The following is a 24410-nucleotide window of genomic DNA, read 5'->3' as shown; positions in this document are numbered from 1 at the left end:
TGAAGTTTCATTTTGCTGTTATGCTTTTACCTATATTTTCCTTGACTCTTGAAAGTCTAACCCTCAATGTTTAAAAAAAAAAAAAAAAAAACAGCAGAAATCATGGAAAATTACAAATGTTTGATCATTTTCCACTGTTTCCCTTTCTTAGTAGTAGGGTTCATCATGTTAGTATTTTTAATTTTTTCTTATTTGTGTTTTTCTGCTACCTTGTGAAGCAGGCAGCTTAAACTTTTCATCACTGCTGTCCATTAACTTACACAGAGGGGGATAATCGAACGGGGGCGCCCATCTCTAAGGGTTCCCATCTCTAAGGACGGCCCTGTAAAGGGGCGGGGCAACCTGTATTATCGAAACAAGATGGATGTCCATCTTTCATTTTGATAATACGGTCGGGGATGCCCAAATCATGAAATTTAGGTCGACCTTAGAGATGGTCGTCCCTGGTTTTCGGCGATAATGGAAAGCGAGGACGCCCATCGCAGAAACGACCAAATCCAAGCCATTTGGTCGTGGAAGGAGCCAGCATTTGTAGTGCACTGGTCCCACTAACTGAATGGAAAAAGCCCTTCCCTTACCGATCCGGAAAGGAACAGGCATGCATGAAGGAAATTGCATGCAAATGAGCTGCTCGCTGTTAGCTCATTTGCACACGATTTCCTTCCTAAGGAGGGGAAGCGACGGCAGTTAAAGGACATCCTTCCCTGCGACGGCAGTTGAGGACGTCCAAAATGTGGATGTTTGTGAGAAGGACATCCATGCCTGCTATGCCTCCGACACCCCCTTTATTTATTTGGATTTTGGATCACAAGTTGCAGTAGTGGGATTTGAACTGGCCACCTCTAGATTGCAAGACCAGTGCTCTAACCACTAGGCCACTCTGCCACTCCTCCACTCTACTTGAAATTTGGCCATCCCTGTGGGGGGTAGTTGAGGACGTGGAAAATGTTTGAAAGAAAGATGTCCAGGCCTTCGTTATGCCTCCGCTGACACACACATACCTGCCCCCCCCCCCCCCCACACACACACACACACACAGGGATGGCCAAATTTCAAGGGAGTGGAGTGGAGGCGTGGCCTAGTGGTTAGAGCACTGGTCTTGCAATCCAGAGGTGGCCGGTTCAAATCCCACTGCTGCTACTTGTGATCCAAAATCCAAGTAAATGAATAAAAAGGGTGTCGGAGGCATATTGATGTCCTTCTCACATAAACATCCACATTTTGGACGTCCTCAACTGCCGTCACAGGGAAGGACGTCCTCAACTGCCATTGCAGGGACGGAGGCATAGCGAAGGACATACTCTTCAAAAACTTTTGTCTTTTTTTTTTTTTTTTTTTAAAGTGGTTTTTTCAGGGTGGGAGGTGGTTAGTGACCACTGGTGAAGTCAGGGGAGGTCATCCCTGATTCTCTCCGGTGGTCATCTGGTCAGTTCGGGCACCTTTTTGATGCTTGGTTGTGGAAAAAAATGGGCCAAGTAAAGTCGGCCAAATGCTCGTCAGGGACGCCCTTCTTTTTTCCATTATTGGCCGAGGATGCCCATCTGTTAACCACGCCCCCGTCCCGCCTTCTGTACACTGCCGACACGCCCCCTTGAACTTTGGTCATCCCTGCGACGGAAAGCAGTTGAGGACGCCCAAAATCGGCTTTCAATTATGCCGATTTGGGCGACCTTAGGAGAAGGACGCCCATCTCCCGATTTGTGTCGGAAGATGGGCGCCCTTCTCCTTTGAAAATAAGCAGGACAGTCACAGAGCCTATATGTTAAATATATTGCCCCATCGTCTGGTCTATAAGCTTTGTGTAACTGAATCCTTATTCATTGGCATTTTTCTTCAGCCACTTGTTCTTTCTCTCTCTTTTGGGTTGTCATCTTCCTATGGTTGCCTGCAGTTAGATTTTTCTAAACATCAAATTGCTTAGAAACTTTAAATCTTTTTTTTTTTTTTTTTTTTTTTTGCAGGGTATTCCAATACAGTATACTTATACAACTGTTTTGTGCTTTGACATAGTTTTATGTTTACAGTATACAATGCTGAAGTACCTTTGCTGCTGCTAAGTTTTCTTTCTGTGATTCATTAGGCTGCAGAACAAGCAAAAGCAAGTCCAGCGCTGGTAGCTAAGGACCCTGGTACAGTAGCTAGTAAAAAAGAAGAGGAGGATATAGCAAAAGGTGAGTATGCAAATTGGAGAATTATAAATATTTAGCTAAACACTTTTCTGAGGTTTCCCAAAGTGTAGTACTTTGGGTTAATCCTGTCTTAGTTTCCTTCCAGTATATAGAACGATTGTGCATGTTGTCTTTCAGGTTTCAGTGTATATATGATCTAATACAGGCTTCAATCTGAATTTAAAAAATCTTTTAATACATTGATTTTCATTTTGTCAGCCACCTTTATAATCATTTACTTTAAAGCTAAATTCCTATACTTTGTTTTACTCATCTCAATAAAATTTTCTTTCCTTTTACATCTGTGTTCACTATATCCTTTCTTTCCTATCTGTTTCTTATTTTGTTTTTCTCCTCCTGTATAATGTACCATTTGTGTCCTGCATTTTGCTGAAATAGAGACAATTAGCAGACTTTCTAGTCTGCTGAATCTGTCCAGTTTTTCCTGCCTGCATCACTAACAGGCCTTATTCTACAGTCTCCTCTCCCTGTGTGTTCTATGGTTTCCTCTCCTCATGCCTCTAAGATTTGAGTTTTGCCACAGTGTAGGCTTGAGCATGAAATTTGATGTTTTTAACACTCCCTTTCATAATCAATCTTCTATTCTCTACTCTCTTTATTTTTTTCTTTCTTCTCCTTTTGCACCCTGTCTGATCCTTCTGCATTTACTCTCCTTTGAATGTCTGACCTGTTCCTCTATCTCCATGTCTCATCTTCATTCTACTTGGCGCAGAGAAAAATGGTAGTGCAGACACTGTAAAAGGATGTACTTTACTATCCTTTTGGGAACGTGGAATAGAAGCATCTCCTAGGCAGAGGAAGAGGCATACTACTATGATGGTTTGAAATATGGTCTCTACAGCTAATTATGTCTTTCCTTAGCCTCCTCACCAGAGTAGTCCAGAGCCTGTGGGTTATGTCTGTCGACCAGCAGATGGAGACAGAGAAAATAGAGTAGTTGTGTGTGATTTACTCTCAAGGGTACCATGCAGCCTTAGAATGCTCAGTATTTCTCTGTATTCAGCACATAGATAACAATCTAGCCTGCAGCTCCTGGAGTGGTAAAAAAAAAAAAAGAAGAGGATGACATAGTTGGAGTGCCTTTTTGTTCTCAGCTCTATTAAAAATGAGGAAAGAAGAAAATTGGCTTTTTGCTCAGAGGAGTTTGAGCTTTTCTCTCCTCCTCCTCCATTCTCCCACTGATGCTTATCTTTCATAAGACAGACTTGAAGTTGTGAGACATAGCTAATTTTTTATTCCTTAGAAGAAGACAAAAAAAAAAAGATAATCTGTTAGCAAGGCGGATGATGCTATTGGAAGTTTACAAGGTTTAAGTGCTGATTGTTGAGTATCTTACTCTACATTTGAAGGGAGATGTTTACCTTAAGGAGCTCGGATCTTCAGCCATGTTTTAGCATTACCACTGTAATTTGCTCTATAGTCATTTAGCCTGCACCACTGGGCTCTGCTAGAAACCAAGCCCAAATGTCCCTAATTCTGGGCTGTAAAAAGGGACTCGTGTTATTACACCGTTTGCTCAACAAGCTTCACACCATTGTAAGGGAGGCCCTATATCATCGCGCTGTTCACTTAGTGAGTTTCACAGACTGGTAATTTTTGGGGGGGAAGGGGCGCATGGTGCTCTGTTGCTGGATTTTTTTGCTAGTCTGTGGTGCTGAAGAGGGAATGCTCTCTCCTTTTCATGGTGCAGGAGACATTTTGTAATTGTCCAGGCAGTACTGTGCTGTTGAGGTAAAAGAATGTGAAAGTTCTGTGTACTAAATATTGTTTTTAACTTCAGAAATGCTCACTTTTCTGCAAGAGTAAGTTCCCTTATCACCTGATTTGGTCAGTCTCAGGGATTGCTTTGTAATTGTTTTTGGTTTAGCACTAGCTGCTGTTGGTCTGGCCCTAAGGGAGCTCAGGATGTATTCCTTTTCTTTCAGTAGACCTCTGTCTGTGGATTTCTGTCAAGGTTGTTGTAGTGTTCAGTAGAAGATTTTTCAACCTTTTCCTGAGGTGCCTTAGATTTTTACTCATTAATGAAGTTAGTCTTATTGCTTTGTTTAAGGGTTGGGATTTTCAGCCCATCCTGTTCAGGGGTGGGTTGTAGTTTCATTTTAGGTTATCTTATCTTCTAGTCTTATATCCAAGCAGGTCACAATCAAAGAGCCAGAACAGTAGTCACCCGGGGTGGGGGGGGGGGGGGGGGGGTCAAAAACTACAATTCATTCTGCATTACAAATTTCTGAAATAATATTCTCTTAACCTGAAAGACAAATAAGACTGAAAAGGTAGAAAAATTCTTATAAGGTCCTTTCGATATCTAGCAGCTTGGAATGCTAAGGTCTTCTGAAATACTTGTCTCTCCTTACCCTTGGACGAAGGGAAATTAAAAAGATTGGCATTATTAATTCTCCTAGCCCTTAAAGAAACTGCATAGCAAAGTACAAATATTTTGGTGCACGTTTGCAGTTGCACGCAGGGGCAGCGGAATATCCTTTTGGTTGGAGGAATCAGGCAGGTCATTTCTCAGCCCTGCCCCCATGCTCTCTAATTGCTAGTGCTGTTTTGGGCAAACTTGTGATGAGGCTATGGCCCATCTCATTTTATTGCCTATGGTTGCATGTCCTGGGTCTAGCAAAGCCTTGCTTCCACAAAAATCAGTTCCTAATAAAATCTATTTTTATATATTTAGTACCAAAATGTCTATAATTGATTAGTGTGCATAATAAGAAAGATATAACACTTAGCTTTTCCAGTAAAATCAAAATTCACCAAAGCTGCAGATGAATCCAATTCAAAGAGTATTCATTCTCATTGGACGCTTGTAGCATAGTAGTACTCCTGATAAGGGCCCCCATTTAACCGAAGCTTCATCAAGGAAATACCAACTACAAAAAATGAAATGAATTAAGTAAATCAAAACAGCACAAAACTGAAAACATGGAAAAACAAAGCAAAACAGGACTTGCAGCATTGGGGAAATAAGAATGGCGGTGTCCAAAGGTACAAAAAATGACCAGCCAATGCAAACAAATCTTGCCTTGTACAAACTAGTTTCCATTATTCCACCAACTCCATTACAGTGTTTAATTCTAAATGTCATCAATTAAGCTTTTGCAACATGTTTGAATGTATAGAATTTCATAAACCTCATGATGGTCATAACTACCGGCTTTCATCATAGTCCAAATGTGCATCAGTGGGGGGTTTTATGTGTTGTATTGACACACAGGAATTTGAGGCACCCTTGATTGCAACATTGTTTATACAAACAGTATTCCTTTGCACAGTTATAATGTTGGGTTATCAATAGATTGATACCTAATGTGCACGGGGGAGATTTCAAGAAGGTACTACGTCCAAAGGAACAGAGATGGATTTTTCAACTTAATTCTCTTGAGCCAGTAGGATTAAACACTGTAATAGAGAGGTCAAAATTGAGACATAAAGGTTATTCGGAGATGGTCATTACCGCTCTTTGCAGGCTAGGAAGAATTCAATGTCAGTAGCATATGTTAGGGTTTGGAGAACCTTTGAAAGTTGTTGTTCAGAGCAAGTTCTTCTTCCAGACCAGACATTTCTGCCTCAAATTCTGAGTTTTCTGCAGGAAACATTTTGCCCTGGGTTCCTTGAAGGTCCAGATCACAGTGCTGACTTGTTTTAGGTGCTGGCTAGAGAACACCTCCTTAGCCTCTCATGCTGATATGATTTGTTTTACTAAAAGGGGTTAACTGGCTCCAGCTGCCAATTAAGTCAGTTTGTCTGCAACGGAGTTTGAATCTAGTCCTCGAGGCTCTCCAGAAAGTCCTCTTTGAACCACTAAAAAGGGCTACGGTTAAGGATCTTACATTGAAGACAGGTTTTTTGGTGACAATCTCTTTGGCGTGCTGAATTTCTGATTTGCAAGTGCCTTCCTTTAGGGATCCATTTTTTACTTCACGGAAGCTGGAGTCTGAATTCATACTGTTCCTTCCTTCCTTCCTTCCTTCCAGTGGCGTACCGAGGGTGGGGCAGTGGGGGAGGCCCACCCCAGGTGCAGGTTGTTTGGGGGTGCTGTCGTGGACATCTCCCCCCCCCCCCAGACTAGTGCGGTGCTGCCATGTACGTCTTCACCCCCCCCCCCCCCCCGACTAGTACGATATCGCTCTCCCCTTCCTTGCTCCACGCCCACCCCGCCCTGCAGGTCTTTAAACTTCAAGGCCTCCGGCAGCATCAGTAATGTAAGCGCTGCCTTCGGCCAGCCCCGGAAGCCTTCTCTGTACAGCGTCCTGCCTACATGGGAAGCTGTATAGAGGACACTTCCGGGGCAGGTTGAAGGCAGCACTTTCATCGCTGACGCTGCTGGCGGGCCTGGAAACTTGGAGGCCTGCAGGAGTGGAGCGGGCATGGAGTGAGGAGGGGGAGAGCGATACCACACTAGTCGGGGGGGGGGGGGGTGAGGGAGAGTGATGCTAGCCTGACCAAAAGGGAAAGGGGAGTGGAAAGAGGAGGATGTGATGCCAGATCTAAGGGGAAGAGGGGGTGGAGAGAGCGATGCCAGATCTAAGGGGAAGAGGGGGTGGAGAGAGCGATGCCAGACCTAAGGGGAAAGGGTGGTGGAGAGAGAAAGGAAAACGATGACAGGGAAATGGGAAAAGGGGGTTGAGAAAGGAGTGAGAGTGATGCCAGATCAAAGGGAAGTGAGGGGGGGGGGGAACTAATTTTAATACATTTTTGACTAACTTTCAGAGACCAGAACATCCATCCTTAGGTCAGGACAGGACCGTAACAACAGTATACTGTACTGATCAGAGGAAGGAGGTTTTGGCCTCTGAAAGCTAATTGAAAAATGTATTAGTCCAATAAAATGGTATTATCTTATTTTCTATTTTTTGTTTTATTTCTATTTGTTAATTTGTAAAGTGGTGATTGGTATTTGTCAGTTTTTTTCAAATTTACATCTGCTATCTTTATATTTTGCACAGTACTAGACATGCATCAGTGTTTCTGTGGTGTTGCATTGTATGCGGAATCTGGCCTCTTGGGGGTTCAGTTTAATTTTTGTCTACTTATTTCTATTTTAGTTTGTGGTTACTTATTCTGTACTTGGTGAGGTTGTATCTGTGTTCTTCTCTGTTTGTGAAAAAGACATGGTTTTCTGTTGGCAGGATCATTTTTACTAATGTCTTGTTTAGTTTTACAATGTTCTAGTTCTAGTGCTCACTGCAATGTTTTAAGATGCTGCCTTTCCTAGACACACCCTTGTGTGACTCGTGGATTATTACTAAAAATAATATTTTCATATAGAGGAGGGGGTGTTAAAAAATGATCGGTCCCGGGTGTCAAAAATGCTAGGTACGCCACTACCTTCTTCCCAAAGGTAGTCACATCTTTTCTCTTAAATCAAACTCTGGTGCTTCCTTCCTTTTCGTAGGGAGGATTATGGCGTAAAATTTCATCCTTGAGATTTTTGGATGTTTGAAGAGCCTTGATATCTAGAAGAGACTAATGATTTTCAAAGAACTGATAAGTTATTTGTTTTATTTGGGAAGAACCAACAAGGGTAGGCTGCCTCTAAGGTGACAGTAGCATGCTGGTTGAAGGAGATGATTTCTTCACCATATTTACTTGTGGGCAAGCAGCCTCCCTTTTCAATAAAGGTGCATTCTACAAGGGCTACAAGGGGAGTTGCAATGTCCTAGGCAGAGCTTAGAGCAGCCTCCTTGTGGAATTATTGCAAAGTGGCAACATGGTTGTCTCGCCATACTTTTTAAAGACATTATCGTCAAGATGTCGCTGCTTGTGAAGAGGCTACCTTTAGAGCTTTTGTACTTTTGATGGGGGTCCCTGAATCCAATATTTCACGGTTGTGGCTGTATCCCATGCCTACACTCACCTCTCCTCCTGGTTACCAGGCCCTGTTGCTGCTGTGCACTGCTTTCTCCATTTCCCAAACTGTTCCAGAGATCATTCCAGTCCTATTCTGATGTTCCAACATTCCAGCCTTGCTTTGTTGTTCTTGCAGCCAAGCCTCACTTTGGTGTTCTTGCAGCCAAGCCTCGCCCTGGTGTTCTTGCAGCCAAGTCTCGCCCTGGTGTTTCTGCTGCCAAGCCTCACTCTTACTCGTGACATCATCAGTAAATGCCTTTATAAAGCGCCTTGAAACCTTCCTGGTTTGTCTTTGCAACAATAGTCTTCAGACGAGTTTTTGTCTGCGTGTGCTTCTTGTACTTCTTTCTTGCTTGCTCCAAGTACTGCCTGCCCTCAAAGTCTGTTCCAGTCCTGCGTGTGCCAGTCCTGCTTACTTCAGCCCTGCCTGCTTTCTGCTTCAGCTCCAGTCCTGCTTTTTCCAGGCCTTCCTGCCTACAGCTTCAGCTCCAGTCCTGCTTTTTCCAGGCCTTCCTGCCTACAGCTTCAGCTCCAGTCCTGCTTTTTCCAGGCCTTCCTGCCTACAGCTTCAGCTCCAGTCCTGCTTTTTCCAGGCCTTCCTGCCTAGAGCTTCAGCTCCAGTCCTGATGTTCCAGCCCTGCCTGCCTACAGCTTCAGCTCCAGTCCTGTTGTTCCAGTCCTGCCAGCCTTCAGCTCCAGACCTGCCAGCCTTCAGCTTCAGCTCCAGTCCTGTTGTTCCTGCCTGCTTTCAGCTTCAGTTCCAGTCCTGCTTGTACCAGCCCTATCTGTTTTCAGCCTCATTCCCTGTTTGGGTAGTTCGCCTGCTGCTGCCGGTCGCTGGCAGTGGCCCAAGGGCTCACTATTCCTGACTCTGTGACAGAGTACTGCTGTGTGTACACTTCCTAGACTGATCTAGTGGATTCTAAAAAGAAGAGAAATTAGATCTTACCTGCTAATATTCTTTCCTTTTGTCTCACCAGATCGTTCCAATTTCCCTCCCTTCCTCAGAGACACAGATTGAAGTGCTGTAGTTTGCCTGCCTGAAGGTTAAGTTCTTGTTGAATCTTTTGATGCTTTTTCTGTTATAAGTTTACTATATTACTTAATATTCTGATTTTCTCTCTTACCTGATTGCTTAATACTATTTTGTCATCCATGTTCTTTATGTAATACCAATTGTAATTTACACTCCGGAATGGCGAATGCCATGACGGAACATTGTAAGCCACATTGAGCCTGCAAATGGGTGGGAAAATGTGGGATACAAATGCAACAAATAAATAAATAAAATATTCTCTTTGGGAATGAAGGTTTATTCATAATTATGCCTATAAAGATGCTGCTGCTTTCTTACTTAAAATACCAAGTTATGGGATCGGAGCAGAGCACAATTGAATAGTTTTGTGTCTCTCTCTGCTGATCAGTGGACTCAACCCGCACTTCCTGGACTGAACTGGTGGAACTAAAGGAAGAAAATTAGCAAGTAAAATCTAATTTCTCCATAAACGTGTTCGCTTGAGCGGGAAGCTCTTGCTAAACTTGATCAACAGCACTTATTACAAAGATTAGTGAAGATTTAATCTCTCTCACTAGGGGAATTGAGCCCCTTTCATGTAGCCTTTGTTCTTACAGATTATTAAAGCAGGTCATTTTTATTTCTTTTAGAGATTACAGCCATTTTCAAGGTTCTTCTTGGCGGCAAAATCAGTCCAGTACTGATGGTTCCTATTTCTGAAGTCCTGATCTTTGTTTTTCTGCCCCTGTCAGATTTTACTTCAGAGGCTCCAACATCTTACAGCAGTCACCAGTCCAATAATTTTAGTATGTCCAACTGCCAGTTACCATAACCTCTCTATTGGAAAGTTCTAATTTTAACATTTTGCCAATATTTTTTAAAGATACCTTATTCTGAACCATGTGCGCTTGAACAACATCAGTTTTCTCCAATCTAGTTAAAAAGCTGCTGTTATCTCTACTTTTCATAGTCGGAGAGTAGTGTTAGATTCAGCATTGAATGGTGAAGCCCAAGTTTGTTGTCCAGGATAATCCGCCTAAGGCAGAGAACTCAGACGTCCCACGGAGAGCCACAGAGTAGAAGAAAAAGTGGGATGTTTGACCACGGAAACCAAAGACTGGAGAGATGGATTCTTCAAGAAACAAATGTTTATTAAATTAAAAGACTCGACACAAACGCTGTGTTTCGGCCGCTAGGCCTGCATCAGGAGTCACAATAGATGGAGAGCATCTGATGCGAAGATGTAGAATATTGAATGGTGTCAAAAAAGTCGGTCTTTAGAAAGACCTTTTGCGAAAAAAGACTCAATTGTCAATGACTTTTTTGACACCATTCAATATTCTACAACAACTGTGCATCAGATGCTCTCCATCTATTGACTCCTGATGCAGGCCTAGCGGCCGAAACACAGCGTTTGTGTCGAGTCTTTTAATTTAATAAACGTTTGTTTCTTGAAGAATCCATCTCTCCAGTCTTTGGTTTCCGTGGTCAAACATCCCACTTTTTCTTCTACTCCGAAGCTCAAGTTTGTTGTATCATTTCTCAGACTTTTGCGGGAGACCTTTCTCTCCTTTTGTCTTACAGTATGCCTGTGACTGCTGAGTGATAGCTCCGTTTCTGTTTAAAATTGGAGTTCCTTTCTTTTTTTTCTTCTTGTGTTTTTAACTTGTTAACCATTGCAACTTTCTTTTTAAGAAGTGGCGGTATAATAAGCTACCAATAAACATAAACGTCAAATATGATCTAATTTTTCTCTTTATGATTTACAGAAAATTGTTCATGTTCTTGTATTTTTGGACAATTGTACTATTGTAATATATTGTACATGGGTATTAACAAAAAAGTCAGTAAATCATCTTGCTAATACAGAATATTGTGGCTAGGGTCATATTCTGTAAATATAAAATTTTAAAGGGTTACACTGGTTACCTATTTCTGCTCATGTTGAGTTTAAAATTCTTTGAGCTCCTTTTACAAAGTTGGACTACCGATTAGTTGCATGCTAAGGGGGGTCTTTTACAAAGCAGCACTAGCATTTTTAGCTCGCACTATAAATCAGCTGGCACTAAACGCTGAGATGCCTATTATATTCCTATGGATATCTCGGTGTTTAACGCCAGCTGATTTGTAGCGTGAGCCAGAAGTGTTAGTGCTACTTGGGTAAAAGACCCTCTAAATGCAAAGAAGCCCATTCTATTCCCATGGGCTTCTTCGCATTCAGCTCGCCGCTAATTGTAGCACAGCTTTGTAAAAAGAGCCCTTTGTCTCTCTTAAAATCCCATATGAAATGAGTCCAATTTATCTATCTTTTTTTTACAAGTGGGGTTTGCAACTAGATCCTATTGATTATCACAGTTCAGTAAATTGAATTTTTTAGCAGTTTCATCTGTATTATTGTCTTCAACTTATAAGAAAATGTGTAAGGCTGTTGGACTGTAATTTTAGAATGATGTAAGTTTTTGTTTTTTTTCATATTGAAGAGCTGTCTAAAACTATTGGTGCTGGCAGTATATAAAAATTATGTATTGCTATTATTATTACTATTTTTAAAGGTTTTCAATCATGAGAAAATTAGCACAAAAGTAGTACCAGCATAAATAGCAAGTGCAGATTTGTGTTTGCATTTTTCCTGAGTTAATTTTTAAAGAGAATTTTTTTCCCTTTGAAGATCAATGTAAAGTCTGCATACAAGAGTTGCAGATACAGGTGGTGTTTAAAGTTGCCCCCAGTTCTAGAAACTGTTCAGTGGATATATTCATCAGAGTTTAACCTTTTTGTATTGAAAGATGTCATTTTGTTCCATTTCAATATCTTAAATAACCATTCCTCAACCAGGGTAGATATTTTTCATAGGTAGTTTAACAGTTGGATTTTAATAAATTCCATTTCAACAGCAAAGCAGTGATGAGTAAAAGAAACCTTTTCCTTTATGCACAATCCCCCGGATTCTATATATCACGCCTAGTGTTCCGTGCTGAAATCCAAGCATATTCTGTAACACGCATAACTTAATTGGCTTAAGCTAATTGGTGTTGATAGCATTTAACGAGTAATAATGAGCACTGATTGGCAATAATTAGAATTTACACACACAACTTGCTAAGTGTATTCTGTAACGCAGAGCACCTAAATTCTAATGCGCGCAGCCAAAAAAGGGGTGTGGTTATGGGCAGGGAAATGAGCATTTCATGGGCGTTCCAAATTTTACCCACACTGTTATATAATATGCCCCTCTGCTCCTAAATATACACACTGATTTACGCCACATTTTCTTTGGTAGAAATGGATGTGCATAGTTCTAGGCACTGGGATATCAATTAAGCATATTCTGTATACCGTGCCTAAATATAGGTGCTGCTTATAGAATAGACTTAAGCAGAAATTTGTTCTGCGTGGATTTTTCAAGCACCATATGTAGAATCTGGCCCAATATGTTAAACTCTACATGACATGTATCGTCCTTAGCCATTTTAAAGCAGTATGTTTTGGTGAATTAATTTGATCTTTAAGCATCATCATAGGTTTGGTCAGTCTTCACAGTTTCTTAATTTATTAAATATGCTAGTTTTTCAGTAATTATAAATTTACTCTAAAAATAACTCATATTTTTTCATTCCTAGAGAGGTACAGCTGTGCGTATGTGTTTTATAATTTTTTATGTATGTCTCCATATTTTACAGCTATTGAATTATCACTAAAAGAACAAAGGCAACAGCAATCAGCACTACCCAGTCTTTATCCAACTACTTCTGGTCTCTTAATTAATCACAAATCAGAAGGCCGAAAAGTCCGAGCAATCTATGACTTTGAAGCTGCTGAAGATAATGAACTAACGTTTAAAGCTGGGGAACTAATTACTATACTTGATGACAGGTGAGCTATTTTTTTTTGACATTGTCTCAGGAAGGAACCTCTGTAGTCCTGATAACTCATGTTATGAAACATTTGTTGGCCTTCTAATGGTATCTTTTTCTAACCAGCTACTTCATTTTTTTCTGTTGACAAACTTATTAATGTAGAACATGACATGTGCTGTCATGTGGTGGCTTGTACTAGAGTCAGCTGATAAGTGTTCTGTTCTTCCAAGCTGCTATACTGGATGTAATTCATGGTGGTTTCTTAGGCTGGTGAGATTTTTAAATGTGGGGAGGAGTAATTTGTTTTTCACAGTAGAATAGAGATTTTTTTTTTAATTATTTCAAAGGAACAAAAAAAAGGCAGAAATTGTAAATACTTTTCCTTAGTGTATATAGAAGAAGGGGAAAGAAATCTACTTAGGAAGAATACAGAGAAAGACTTGTCAAATTGTCAAACTGTTTACAGAAGAGGAGGTACTTTAATGTAATGGAAGTATTCCCTGTTGAGATGATGTTGATTGTACTTATCATAGTTCTAATCAACTTGACTATGGATACTAGAGAATGCATGTGTCCTTCACAAAAGTAGAAACTAAAGGAGGTAAATTATGTTTCCTTAGCGTCCCTCCGGACCGGACCAGGATTGGACTGATGGGTTGTGCTCGCCTACCAGCAGGTGGAGACTGAGAAAAACTCTGACTGTAGAGAGCCAATAGAGCCCTGGCCATGTGACCTTAGCCTCAGTATTTTCTCAGTCTCTCAGCAGGTAGGAGTGGAGCCCATTAGTCTCTCTCTCTCTCTTTTTCTCTATAAGATATTCCAGATATATTTATAATACTTCTTCTGTGCCTGGAATCGTAATTAGAGGCTTGACAGGGTTTCTTTTCTTTCTTTGACAGCCTCTGGGGTGTTAAACTCGGGTGTCTCGAGTCCACCCCCCTTCCTCCCCATCTCCCTTGCTTAGCTGGGAAGGGCCGTCCCTTTCTCTGGAAAGGTGTACCGTCTTTGGGAGAGGCAGCCACTTTTAATAGGCAGCTGCTTTTAAAGAGTTAAATCAATTAAAAGAAAAAGAATTAATTTTATTGAAAGGAATTTAAAGAAAGTAGCTTTTGCTTTCCCCAGGCTTATAACGAGCAGGCAGCTCTTCTGTCTTTTTCTGTTTGAACAGGCTTTATTTTCTTTTCTGGCTGAGCTGTTTAATAAAAAAAAAAAAGAAAAGACAGCGTCTGTGACCTTAATTATTTTCCTCGGTTATCTGGCGTTGTTAGCGGCAGTAGTTGTAAAAAAAAAAAAAAAAAAAGAGGCGCGAACTGTTTAAGCGTGCGCTCGCTCTTGGATGGGTCAGAATAGCTCGGGAGCTGTATTGCCAGTTCCTGTCGGGCCACAGGCTAAACCATGTTTTGCGCGGCATCGGAGGGTATCTGTTTTCGGCGGCACGGATTTCCTGCTTCTTCGTCTCTCCGGTCAGTGTTTTTCTCCCCCGAGCTTTCTTCTTCTCCTTTTGGCGCGCTTCGCTGCCATTTTTTTTTTGCCTGCAGCTGCAATTTCCCTTGACGTGGCAGCGTCTTTCTGCTCTTACTGTGTTTGGCTGTTTGTGCAATGGAACGGAGATATTGTTTCTCCGGTAGTTGGGCAATTAATTTTTACTTGTATTTTTCAAGCTGTATATAAAAAAAAAAAAATGCTGCGATGCGAATGGCGCTCATTTTGTTTTTTCCCTCTGTTTTTCTCCGTCGGGGACTTTTTTGTTGCTAGCAATGTTGTGAATTGAAGTGCAGCTCAGTTGACGTTTTCTCTGTTGTTGGCAAGGCTCCGATTCAAAGTGCAGCTCAGTCGGGACTTCTCTGTTCTGGACTATGGGGCGAATTAAATTGTATCTCAGCTCCACAATACCATTTTCCTATTCCTTTCCCATGTGTGTGATGTTTGGATGAAAGGTCTTCGCTCTTGTCTAGCGCTCTTTTATGGGGGTCCAGTGTACGTCAGTTGGTGTCTTTCTCATTCCTTGTCTAAGAGTCAATTGATTGGTACTTTACAAATCTGTCCATAATATTTTAGTTCTTTTCAAGCATTTCCCTCCATGGCTATGATGTTATACAGTGTTTTAAGAACATAACAAGCATTTTCTATGGCATAGGCTATCTGGTTCAGGTGCCATGTGCATCGAAATACATTGTCTGATAGTCCATCGTAGGATACTTTGCAATTTTCTTTCATGTCTATGCGTTCTCTTTGGCATAGCAGAGGCCAGCTGCATAGGCTACATGGTTCAGATGGTTCTCATATTCTAAGAGTCTCAGTCCTGTCTACCGAGCACCCAGTTTTCTCAGCGGCTTTAGAAGACATGCTTTATTCACGTCTTCTCTACTTTCCAACTGTCTTGGAGTCTATCATGTTTCTTCTTAGTTTTTTTCTAGTATTTACAAGATATATGTCCACTTAGGGAGTAAGGTTATCAGTAATTTGCATTTTCTTCCACTTAAGGATAGTGAGAGGTCCTCACGCCATCTACTTGTATTTTTGTTTCCTCTATCTATTCAGTCTGGGTACATGGTAAACATTCTGGTTTGTCCGGTATGACCATCCATAACGTCTGCTATCCCTTTCTCTTCCTTACAGCTTTTAGGATCTTATTTCAAGCTTTCTTGACGTGAGGTACAGTCTTGTCTCCTGTGGCACAAATTCACCACCTTTTTCCGTAATAGGTATTTCCAAGTCTGTTCCTTTTCATTTTTATTTTATTCTTCCTCTCTCTTTTTATGTGCATTTTTTTGCCATAAGGGCATAAGTGTTGCCATACTGGGAAAGGCCAAGAGTCCCCATCCTGTTTTCAGACGGGGTCAATCCTGGTTGCAAATACCACATTCATATCTTGTGAGTGTGCGTCTGTTCATCTCTGTACATCTCAGTAAGGAAGGAGGCATGACATGATACGAGGATTGGGGCGATCCGGTAAAATAAAGGGACAGTGTGTCCCAGTCCAGGCTCAACATATGGTGATCCTTTCATTTTCATTCTATGCGCCCTCACTCCAGACCTTCCTTTCAATTGGAAGTGGATTCTTTCACTTTCTGTGCTTTTTTGCTATTAGTGCATGAGTATTGTCATACGGGGAAAGTCTAAGAGCCCATCAAGCCCAGCATCCTGTTCTTAGTTGGGGTCAGTCCAGGTTGCAAGTACCACATTCATCTCTAATGTGTGTGGGTCGGTACATCTCAGTACATCTCAGTACAGGAGGAGTAATGACCATGATACGAGGATGATGAGAAGGTCCTCATTACCAGTTTTCTTGCCTCTTCGGTCTCGCGTCTCTCTTTCGTTCTATTATAGATCTAAGAGGATGTTCATCTCGCTCTCAGGGTCATTTCATCCTTTCCTAGACGACTGCCTAATTGGAGAAAGTCTTATCAGCAGAGCTCTCAGGTCAGGCACCGGGTGTTGCATTTCTTACAGTCTGTAGGTTGGGTGGTGATTGTAGCCAGGCCTCTCATTTGATCTCTCATCAGATATCTCTAATTTTCTCTTTGTTGAGTCAGGTTGGCGCAGAGTCTTTTGTCTCCTCTGCAAACATCCCAGTTTATATTTTTCTTGGTGTCCTTGGGCCTTCGGCCATTTCCTCGCTCTATTCTGCAGAATGCAATTTTACTTTCTAGTTCCCAGGAAGGAATTTTCCTTCATCCTATTGGGAATCTCAGGGTCATCAATCGCGCTATTTAAGTGTCATCTAGTTATCTCAAGAACCTTAGTTCCATCATAGGGATGCTTCGTGCAGTACATTTTTTGGCAGAAGCTTGTTTGTATATATTTTTTTCTGGGGGACCACAGCAATTCGTTTACCTTCGGGTGAATTTTGTTTTCCCTACTGATAAACAAGGCGGAGAGAGCTATGTTTGTCTTTGCCATGGCAATGGGTTATGTCTTCCGCCATGGAGGAGTTAAGAGTATACTCTTGAGTTTGTAGTCATTTTTTCTTAGTTGTCTCACCCTGCATTCAGGTGAATGGACTCTGATCTTTTCAGCCTTACTTCCTCACTGCGACGCTTCAGGGCTATCTCTTTTTGCCTTCAGGCTCACAAACATTTCTTGCTTCTTCTGTTCAGCAGCAGTCTTGACGGAGACAGGGATAGATGCCATCGTTCAGCAGGGATTTTTTTTTCAACCTTCTATATGCGTTTCTTCCGTCAACTCACTAGGTGTTGTCTTATATTTAAAAAAAAAAAAGAACAATTCCATCTTTCTTCCATATCAGGCTTTATTTGGTCATCGGTTTTGGCTGTGCTTCAGTAGTTCTTTCTATGCGGCGGTTCATTTTTTGTTGGTTTTCATTAAAGGATTACTCTCTTTTCTCTTCTCCTGCAGATTGCAGTTTTTTTTGGAAATTCTCGTTTACTTTAAGGTTCTTAGTTTCCTTCGCCTGACAGGCCGAAATTCTATTCAAATCACAATCTTAATCTTTCAGCTCTCGTAGGTCCTTTTTTTGGGCTGTTTTTTCTTCTGGTGTCCTTTAAGGTTTTTCCTCTTAAAGCTCTGTTTTCTAGTAGCCATTGTTTTTTCTTTAAGGTCTTTCTCTTAAACCACTGTTTTCTAGTAGCCATAACTTTTTCTATAAAGTTTTCCTCTTCAAGCAGTGTTTCCTAGTAGCCATTGCAGCAAGTAGATCTATGTGTGGAATACTTCTACGGTTGGTAACTTCTTTTCAGTCTGCTGTAGTTTAGAGTTTTCACCTTTCCCAATCGGTTTTTTCTTATTGGTTTTGTCCTTCTAGCCAGTTGGCGTAAGGGTTTGATTGTTTCTAACCCGCTATATCTCAACGGATCAAGGAAATGAGAATTTCTATTTCTCTTCTCACTGAGAGGGCAGTTCCACAGCGTATTACAACATATTCTGCAACTTCAGAAGCGGGCTCTGTTCTTAGTACAGCGATTTTTGGTGCTCTCGGTGCACATTGGTAAGGTGGCAACTTAGTCCTAGTTTCATTTTATTTTGCTCATTGGGACACACTACATGGTAGTTGTCGCCAGGTGGCCTATGCAGCATGAATATTTCTCTGCAGTTTTCATAGGGTCCCTCCCTTCAGATTACTGCTTTGGTACTTCCCATCAGTCCAATCCTGGTCCGGTCCGAAGGGACGCTAAGGAAGGAGAAATTAGATCTTACCTGCTAATTTGCTTTCCTTTAGTCCCTCCGGACCGGACCAGGCCCCTCCCATGTTCTCTCAACTCTTCAGCTTCTTTTATTAAGTAGGAAGTGTATTCATTCCTTTACGATTCGTGGAACAATACTATATATATACAAAACTTTACGTGGTCCATACCACTTCTCTGGTGGTTGCTGGTGAGCTCAGTTGCTAGAATCTATATATAAAACCTTAAATACGCCATACCTCTTCTCTGGTGACAGTTGTTGCTGAGCTCAGTTGCTGGAATATCTATAAAACCTTAAATATGACTTACCACTTTTCTGGTGAGTTGCTGGTGAGCTCAGTTGATGGAATATATATAAAATCTTAAGTTGGCCATACCACTTCTCTGGTGAGAGTTGCTGGTGAGCTATAAGACAAGTGAGCCATACCACTTCTCTGGTGAGAGTTGCTGGTGAGCTATAAGACAAGTGAGCCATACCACTTCTCTGGTGAGAGTTGCTGGTGAGCTATAGTACAAGTGAGCCATACCACTTCTCTGGTGAGAGTTGCTGGTGAGCTGTAATACAAATCGAGCCATACCACTTCTCTGGTGAGAGCTGCTGGTGAGCTCTGATACTTGGCATTGCCGAGTGCTTTGTGGCTGCTAGGATTCCATACGGCACAGAAGGTCTTTCTTTCTTTCTTTCTTTCTTTCTTTCTTTCTTTCTTTCTTTCTTTCTTTCTTTCTTTCTTTCTTTCTTTCTTTCTTATTCAAATACTGAGGCTAAGGTCACATGGCCAGGGCTCCTATTGGCTCTCTAGAGTCAGAGTTTTTCTCAGTCTCCACCTGCTGGTAGGCGAGCACAACTCATCAGTCCAATCCTGGTCCGGTCCGGAGGGACTAAAGGAAAGCAAATTAGCAGGTAAAATCTAATTTCTCCACAGACCTATGTAACTTCAGCAGTGGAAACTGTGGCACATTGAATTGAATAAATTAGAGGCACTGAAAGAATTTGAACCTATTAGAGGGAGACATTGTCAAACTTGAAAAGAGTGTTTTGAGTTTTTTTGGTGAGGTGACCAGAGTGCTAGATCAGAGATGTTTGTTGCCTGGGCCTACTTAAAACTTTCAAACCACTCTGGATAGAAAATTGAAGAACAAAAACTGTCCAGTATGAAAGTAGTATAGAAAAAGCTGTTAACTGGATGGGGAGCTTCTTCAGCAGAAAAGCTCAGTGTGGTAGTCAATAGAGTGAACACCAGTGAAGGTGAACTACTTTTTTCTGTCTTCATTAGTGACGTTGCAAAATGTCTAGATTTCTCCCCACTCGACTAGGGTGCTCATTTCCAAAGCACACAGACTTACAAAGTTACATAGTAACCTGTGTAACTTTGTAAGTCTAGGCTCTTTGAAAATGAACCTCTAGATATGTTGTCTGAGGCACACAAGCGTGGATGAGCAAGTCATTTACAGTGTTGCCTATTTTTATAGGGGATTTGTTTTTACAATATACCATGATCCTAATCTGGAAAGATTGCCAGAGGTATACAGCCTGAGGGATGGCTTTATGGTGCTTAATTACTTGACAAAAATAACTTTCTGATGACATACTCAAAGGTTTTTTTTTGCTTGCTTTTTTTAGGAATTTGTGTTTTACTAGGGGAGGGAGTACATCTTTTTGGCTAGAATGGCGATCTGTAGTTTATCTCTAGGATTCATGAGTACCATATATTTGGTATTTGATATTATAGTTGGATTTGTTTTGCCTTGGCAGATAGCACTCCAAACAAGATAAATGACGACTCAACTTTCCATGACACATGTAATTGATATTTCTTTTTATAAAGGCTTTCTCAGTTTCATAATTTTTTACATAGAGTCCATCAGATATCTGCAATAACCATGTTTACTTTTATTGGTTAGAAATATAAGGACATAAGAATAGTCATACTGGGTCAGACCAGTGGTCCATCTAGCCCTTGTATCCTGCTTCCAACAGTGACCAAACCAGGTTGCAAGTACCTGACAGAAACCCAATTAGTAGTAACATTCCATCTTACCAATCCCGGGGCAAGCAGTGGCTTCCCCCATATCCATCCCAATAAAGACTATGGACTTTTCCTCCTGGAACTTGTCCAAACCTTTTTTTAAACCTAGATACAGTGACTGCTGTTACCACATCCTCTGGAAGTGAGTTCCAGAGCTTAACTATTCTTGGAATGAAAAAAAAAATTCCTCTTATTTGACTATTGTTAAAAGTATCAGGAAAAGTGTACATTTTTCCTTGTTATATAGTTCACAGTCTTGGTTTAGACCAAACTACAGCACAGAAACAGTGCTCATGACAACTTCTATACAAATTTAGAAGAGCTGTGAGCACTGGTAACAAAATAAAAAAAAATGTTATCCTACAATTTGATATGTCAAGTGCTTTTGATGTCGTAGATCATAACATAGTATCTACATTACTAGATGACATAAACATCCACAATTGGTTTATGGGTTTCCTTAAGTCTAGATCATATCAAGTTAAAATGTCAGGAACCACATCCTCAGCTTGGTTCCCAAACTATGGAGTGCCTCAAGGTTCTTCTATTTCTCCTCTGCTCTTTTTATATAATGATGGAACCATTGGGTCAGCTCCTTGAAATCAAAGAACTCAACTCATTTATATACGCAGATGATGTCACCATTTATCTATCATTTGATATGCAAATCCAGAGTATCTTAAGACACCATTCAGAAAATCCTGGACCTAATGGAGAACTGGGTTTCTGCTTTTCACCTTAAACTAAATAGAGAAAAAACTAAGTTCCTATCATCTCTTATAGGATACATAAGCCCTTTACAGACTAAATTAAAAATATTAAGGGTTATTGTCAATCAACACTTGAATTGTGAGAACCAGGTCAACTCTGTGATTGCTAAGGCTTTTAAAACTTTCTTTCCAGCCAATACTTTCTGTTCACTCGTTCAAACACTGGTACTATCACAGTTAGATTACTGCAGTGCTACCTATTTAGGGAATAAAGAACTGCTAAAATGAAAATTACAAGCTACTTTAAATACTTCTTCCAGACTGGTTCACAATGTCTGTAAATTTGAAAGGGTGTCTCCACTTCTTATTAGACTGCATTGGCTTCCTATCAGAGCTAGAATTATTTTCAAAACCTGTACATTTATCTACATGATTATTTATGGGATGGCTCCAGACTATATGCTGTGACTTGATTGATCTTCCAGCTTGAAACTCGATTCCAACTGCAAGGGATTACCTCATTCTACACTTCCCTAGCTACAAAGATATCAAATACAAACATTCACTTAACTAGAGATTTCTCTCATTTAGGCCCTAAACGGTGAAATTCTATTCCAGGGAAAATAAGGCATCTCAATAACTACCTGACCGTCCGTAAATTCTTGAAGGCTTTCCTTTTCAATAAGTTCCTACATTAGCTGTTTCATGCAGCTGTCATAACTTAATGACCAATTTGTTCTTACTGCTTATCGGTGATGTTTTTAACTCTTGATGTTACTCTTTGTATGTATCTACTTGATTGGGTGTACCACTACTGTAAGCCACATTGAACTGAATATTGCAATTTGCATAATGTTGGATACAAGTATCAAATAAATAAAATAAAAATCCTTGTCATCTAGCTGCACCATTCTAAACCAGTGGGTGTTATTCCCTTCTACAGTCAGAGGTAGAGAAGAAACTGGTCTTTTCCAGTGAACTCACTGGTATAACCTGCTGTTGGTCAGGAAAGTCTCCAGTATTGTTCTCTACCTCTAGTAGATTGCGAGTTGTTCAGGCTGATGCTCCTGGTCCTTAGCCTAGCTCCCCTCTCTGCTTGTTAAAGCCGCACATTGAGGTTGAGCCTGACAGCCGCTCCCAAGTTACCTGACCCCCTGTCCAGACTTGGTTGAGTGTGAAACTGCACTCAGCTGCCTCAGGTCATGCTTTCTAGTGTCCACTGGGCAAGATGTGGCTGGAGGGGCAGGGTCCTCATCCCCCCTCCCAATATCGTAGCCTGTACACCCTGTTCGGGTGGTGTTTCCCCCTGGCTCCCCTGCAGCTCCCAGGCTTTAAAAAAATAAATAATTTGGCACTGCCTGGTTTAGCTTTGTTCCAGGGAAAGGGGATGAGATTTGATATACTGCCTTTCTGTGGTTGCAAGGGAATAATTCTATTTGAATAAAGAAAAAAAAGGCTTGATTGCCTTAAAAAGAAGAAAAAAAAGTCCTCTGCAGGGCACACCTGCAGGGGGATGGCGGAGACGTTGGTGCCCCTGGTCAAAGTCAGCCTGAGTAGAGAAGCAGGTCTGACATGTGGCTGGATATGCCTGCTGGCAGATGCTGCACAGTCTGCAAGGGCTGGCAGCTTACACAGCTGCTGGCTCTGTCTGCCCCTCCTGCGATAGGCCGTTTCTGATTTTGGAAATGGCCACAGAGAGGGCTGACAGAACCAACTATCACTCTCTCTGCCCTTAAGTCAGGACTCGCAGTCCTGATATCTTCAGTGGGAACAGTGGCCATTATGAGCTCCTCATTTTATTTTTATTTTTTTTGGCTACTGCTGCTTTACTGCAGCAGGAGAGTTCCCAGTCCCCATTGGGGCTTGGACAAATGGAGAGAATATTTCTGCCACCCATCCCGGGTCTGCCTGTGGAAGGGGGTCCCTGTAGGGCCCCCAGGCTCTATTTGGCTCCAGAACTTAGCCCAAATGGTTAAGCAAGCCTGCTGGCAGAGGCGGGTCCCTAGGGGTCTAGAGGTTTCTGGCCAGAGCTCTGTTCCAGGTGCCAAATGCTGCAGTGGTGATCGGGAGCTTTCTGATGAAGCTGCAAGGACCCCAGGGGATCTGGAGGATCTCTTGTACTCCCAGTTCCTTTTAGATTCTGATTTTTAGGAGGATTCTCCTCCAAGGGAGGAGGAAGAGGAGCGTTCCCATATCCGACTCTTCCATTGGGAAGAGCTTTCTCATTTTATTGACAAGGTCACAGAGGCCCTGGGGATGCTCAAGGCTCTCACTGTGGATTTCTTGGAAGGGGATCCCCTTTTGGAGGGCATTGTGGGGCCCCTGAAGCATTTTCCTCTTCACAAGGCCCTCACTTGTATGATGCTTGGTGGAATGGGAGTTCCTTGATGGGGCTGTCAAGAAGGCGAGGGCCCTGTATCTGTATACCTTTCTCTCTGAGACTTAACTGGATGTACCCCAGGGTGGACACATTGGTCATGGCAGTCACCAAGAAGAGTGGAGGAGTGGCCTAGTGGTTAGGGTGGTGGACTTTGGTCCTGGGAAACTGAGGAACTAAGTTCGATTCCCGGCACAGGCAGCTCCTTGTGACTCTGGGCAAGTCACTTAACCCTCCATTGCCTGCCACATTGAGCCTGCCAGGAGTGGGAAAGCGCGGGGTACAAATGTAACAAAAAAAAAAAAAGACAGCTCTTCCCATGCCAGGGGGGTTTGGTTCTCCATGAACTTCACGAGAAGCGGGTGGGGCAGCAGTTTTGCCTTGCTTTTTCCTTTTGGAGTGTCTGGCATTCAGGCTGTTTCTGTGGTGGCTGTGTGGCCAGGGCCATGTTGTGTTATCTGCAGCAGCTCCTGGAGACTTTGGAAGTTTGTTGTCTAGGGTTTGACACAGCCTTCCTGATGGACTTTCTTTATTAATTTGGTCCGTCTTTCCTCCTGGTCAGTGGCTGCCTCTAGTGGATTAGTGCTAGCTGTGACATCATTGGTTTGCGGATGTGGCCTCCAAGAAGCTTCTCAGTCAGCTGCCCTTTACAGAGTGCTTGCTGTTTGGGGAGAACCTTTTTGTTGGTGAAGGTTATGGGGGAGGTGCAGCCTCTCTGTGTCCTGAGCTGAGATGAAAGAGCTCCCAGAGGTTCTCAGCTGCTAGGTACAGCTTCAGGGGAGTAGACCGCTTTAGACTTGCTTGCCGCTCATGGCCCCTAGCCCCTGGCCTTGGGTTCAGGTAGACCCTTTAAGCCAGTCTCCTTTCGTGGTCCCAAAAAAAACGGTGACTCCCCTCCATTGGGGACGGAGCAACCCGACCTGCCCAATGAGGGGTGCCAGGCCCTTTAGAAGTGGTGCTGGTAAGGGGCAGGTTGTCTATCTGTGATTGGGCCCATATCACCTCAAATCATTGGATCCTAGAGGTGATCAGCAAGGGTATTCTCTGGAGTATCCTGTTTCCAACAATGGCCAATGCAGTTGACAAGTACCTGGCAAGTTCCCAGTACAGCAAAACAGATTTTATGCTGTTTATCCTAGAATATGCAGTGGATTTTCCCATCTTAATAATGGCTTATGGACTTGTCTTTTAGGAAATTATCCAAACCTTTTTTAAACCATGCTACGCTAACTGCTTTT

The 24410-nt window shown here is 42.0% G+C and overlaps 1 protein-coding gene across 6 annotated transcripts in view; it reads left to right on the top strand.

Annotated features, from left to right (window-relative positions):
• Nucleotides 1-24410, top strand: part of STAM (signal transducing adaptor molecule) — a 238911-nt gene that overhangs the window by 93526 nt on the left and 120975 nt on the right. For all 6 annotated transcript variants that reach the window (XR_003941804.1, XM_030199525.1, XM_030199519.1 and 3 more), the window contains exons 6-7: nt 2081-2171; nt 12738-12930. Coding sequence is in view for 5 of the 6 variants with exons in the window: in XM_030199525.1 (XP_030055385.1) it covers nt 2081-2171; nt 12738-12930 (284 nt within the window). In the remaining variant the exon portion in view is untranslated. The remainder of the gene's footprint in view (nt 1-2080; nt 2172-12737; nt 12931-24410) is intronic.

Source organism: Microcaecilia unicolor, chromosome 1, assembly GCF_901765095.1.
Source record: "Microcaecilia unicolor chromosome 1, aMicUni1.1, whole genome shotgun sequence".
In the NCBI taxonomy this organism is placed as follows: Eukaryota; Metazoa; Chordata; class Amphibia; order Gymnophiona; family Siphonopidae; genus Microcaecilia; species Microcaecilia unicolor.
Note: the sequence above shows the minus strand (reverse complement) of the source record. Positions and strands in the feature narration are given on the sequence as shown.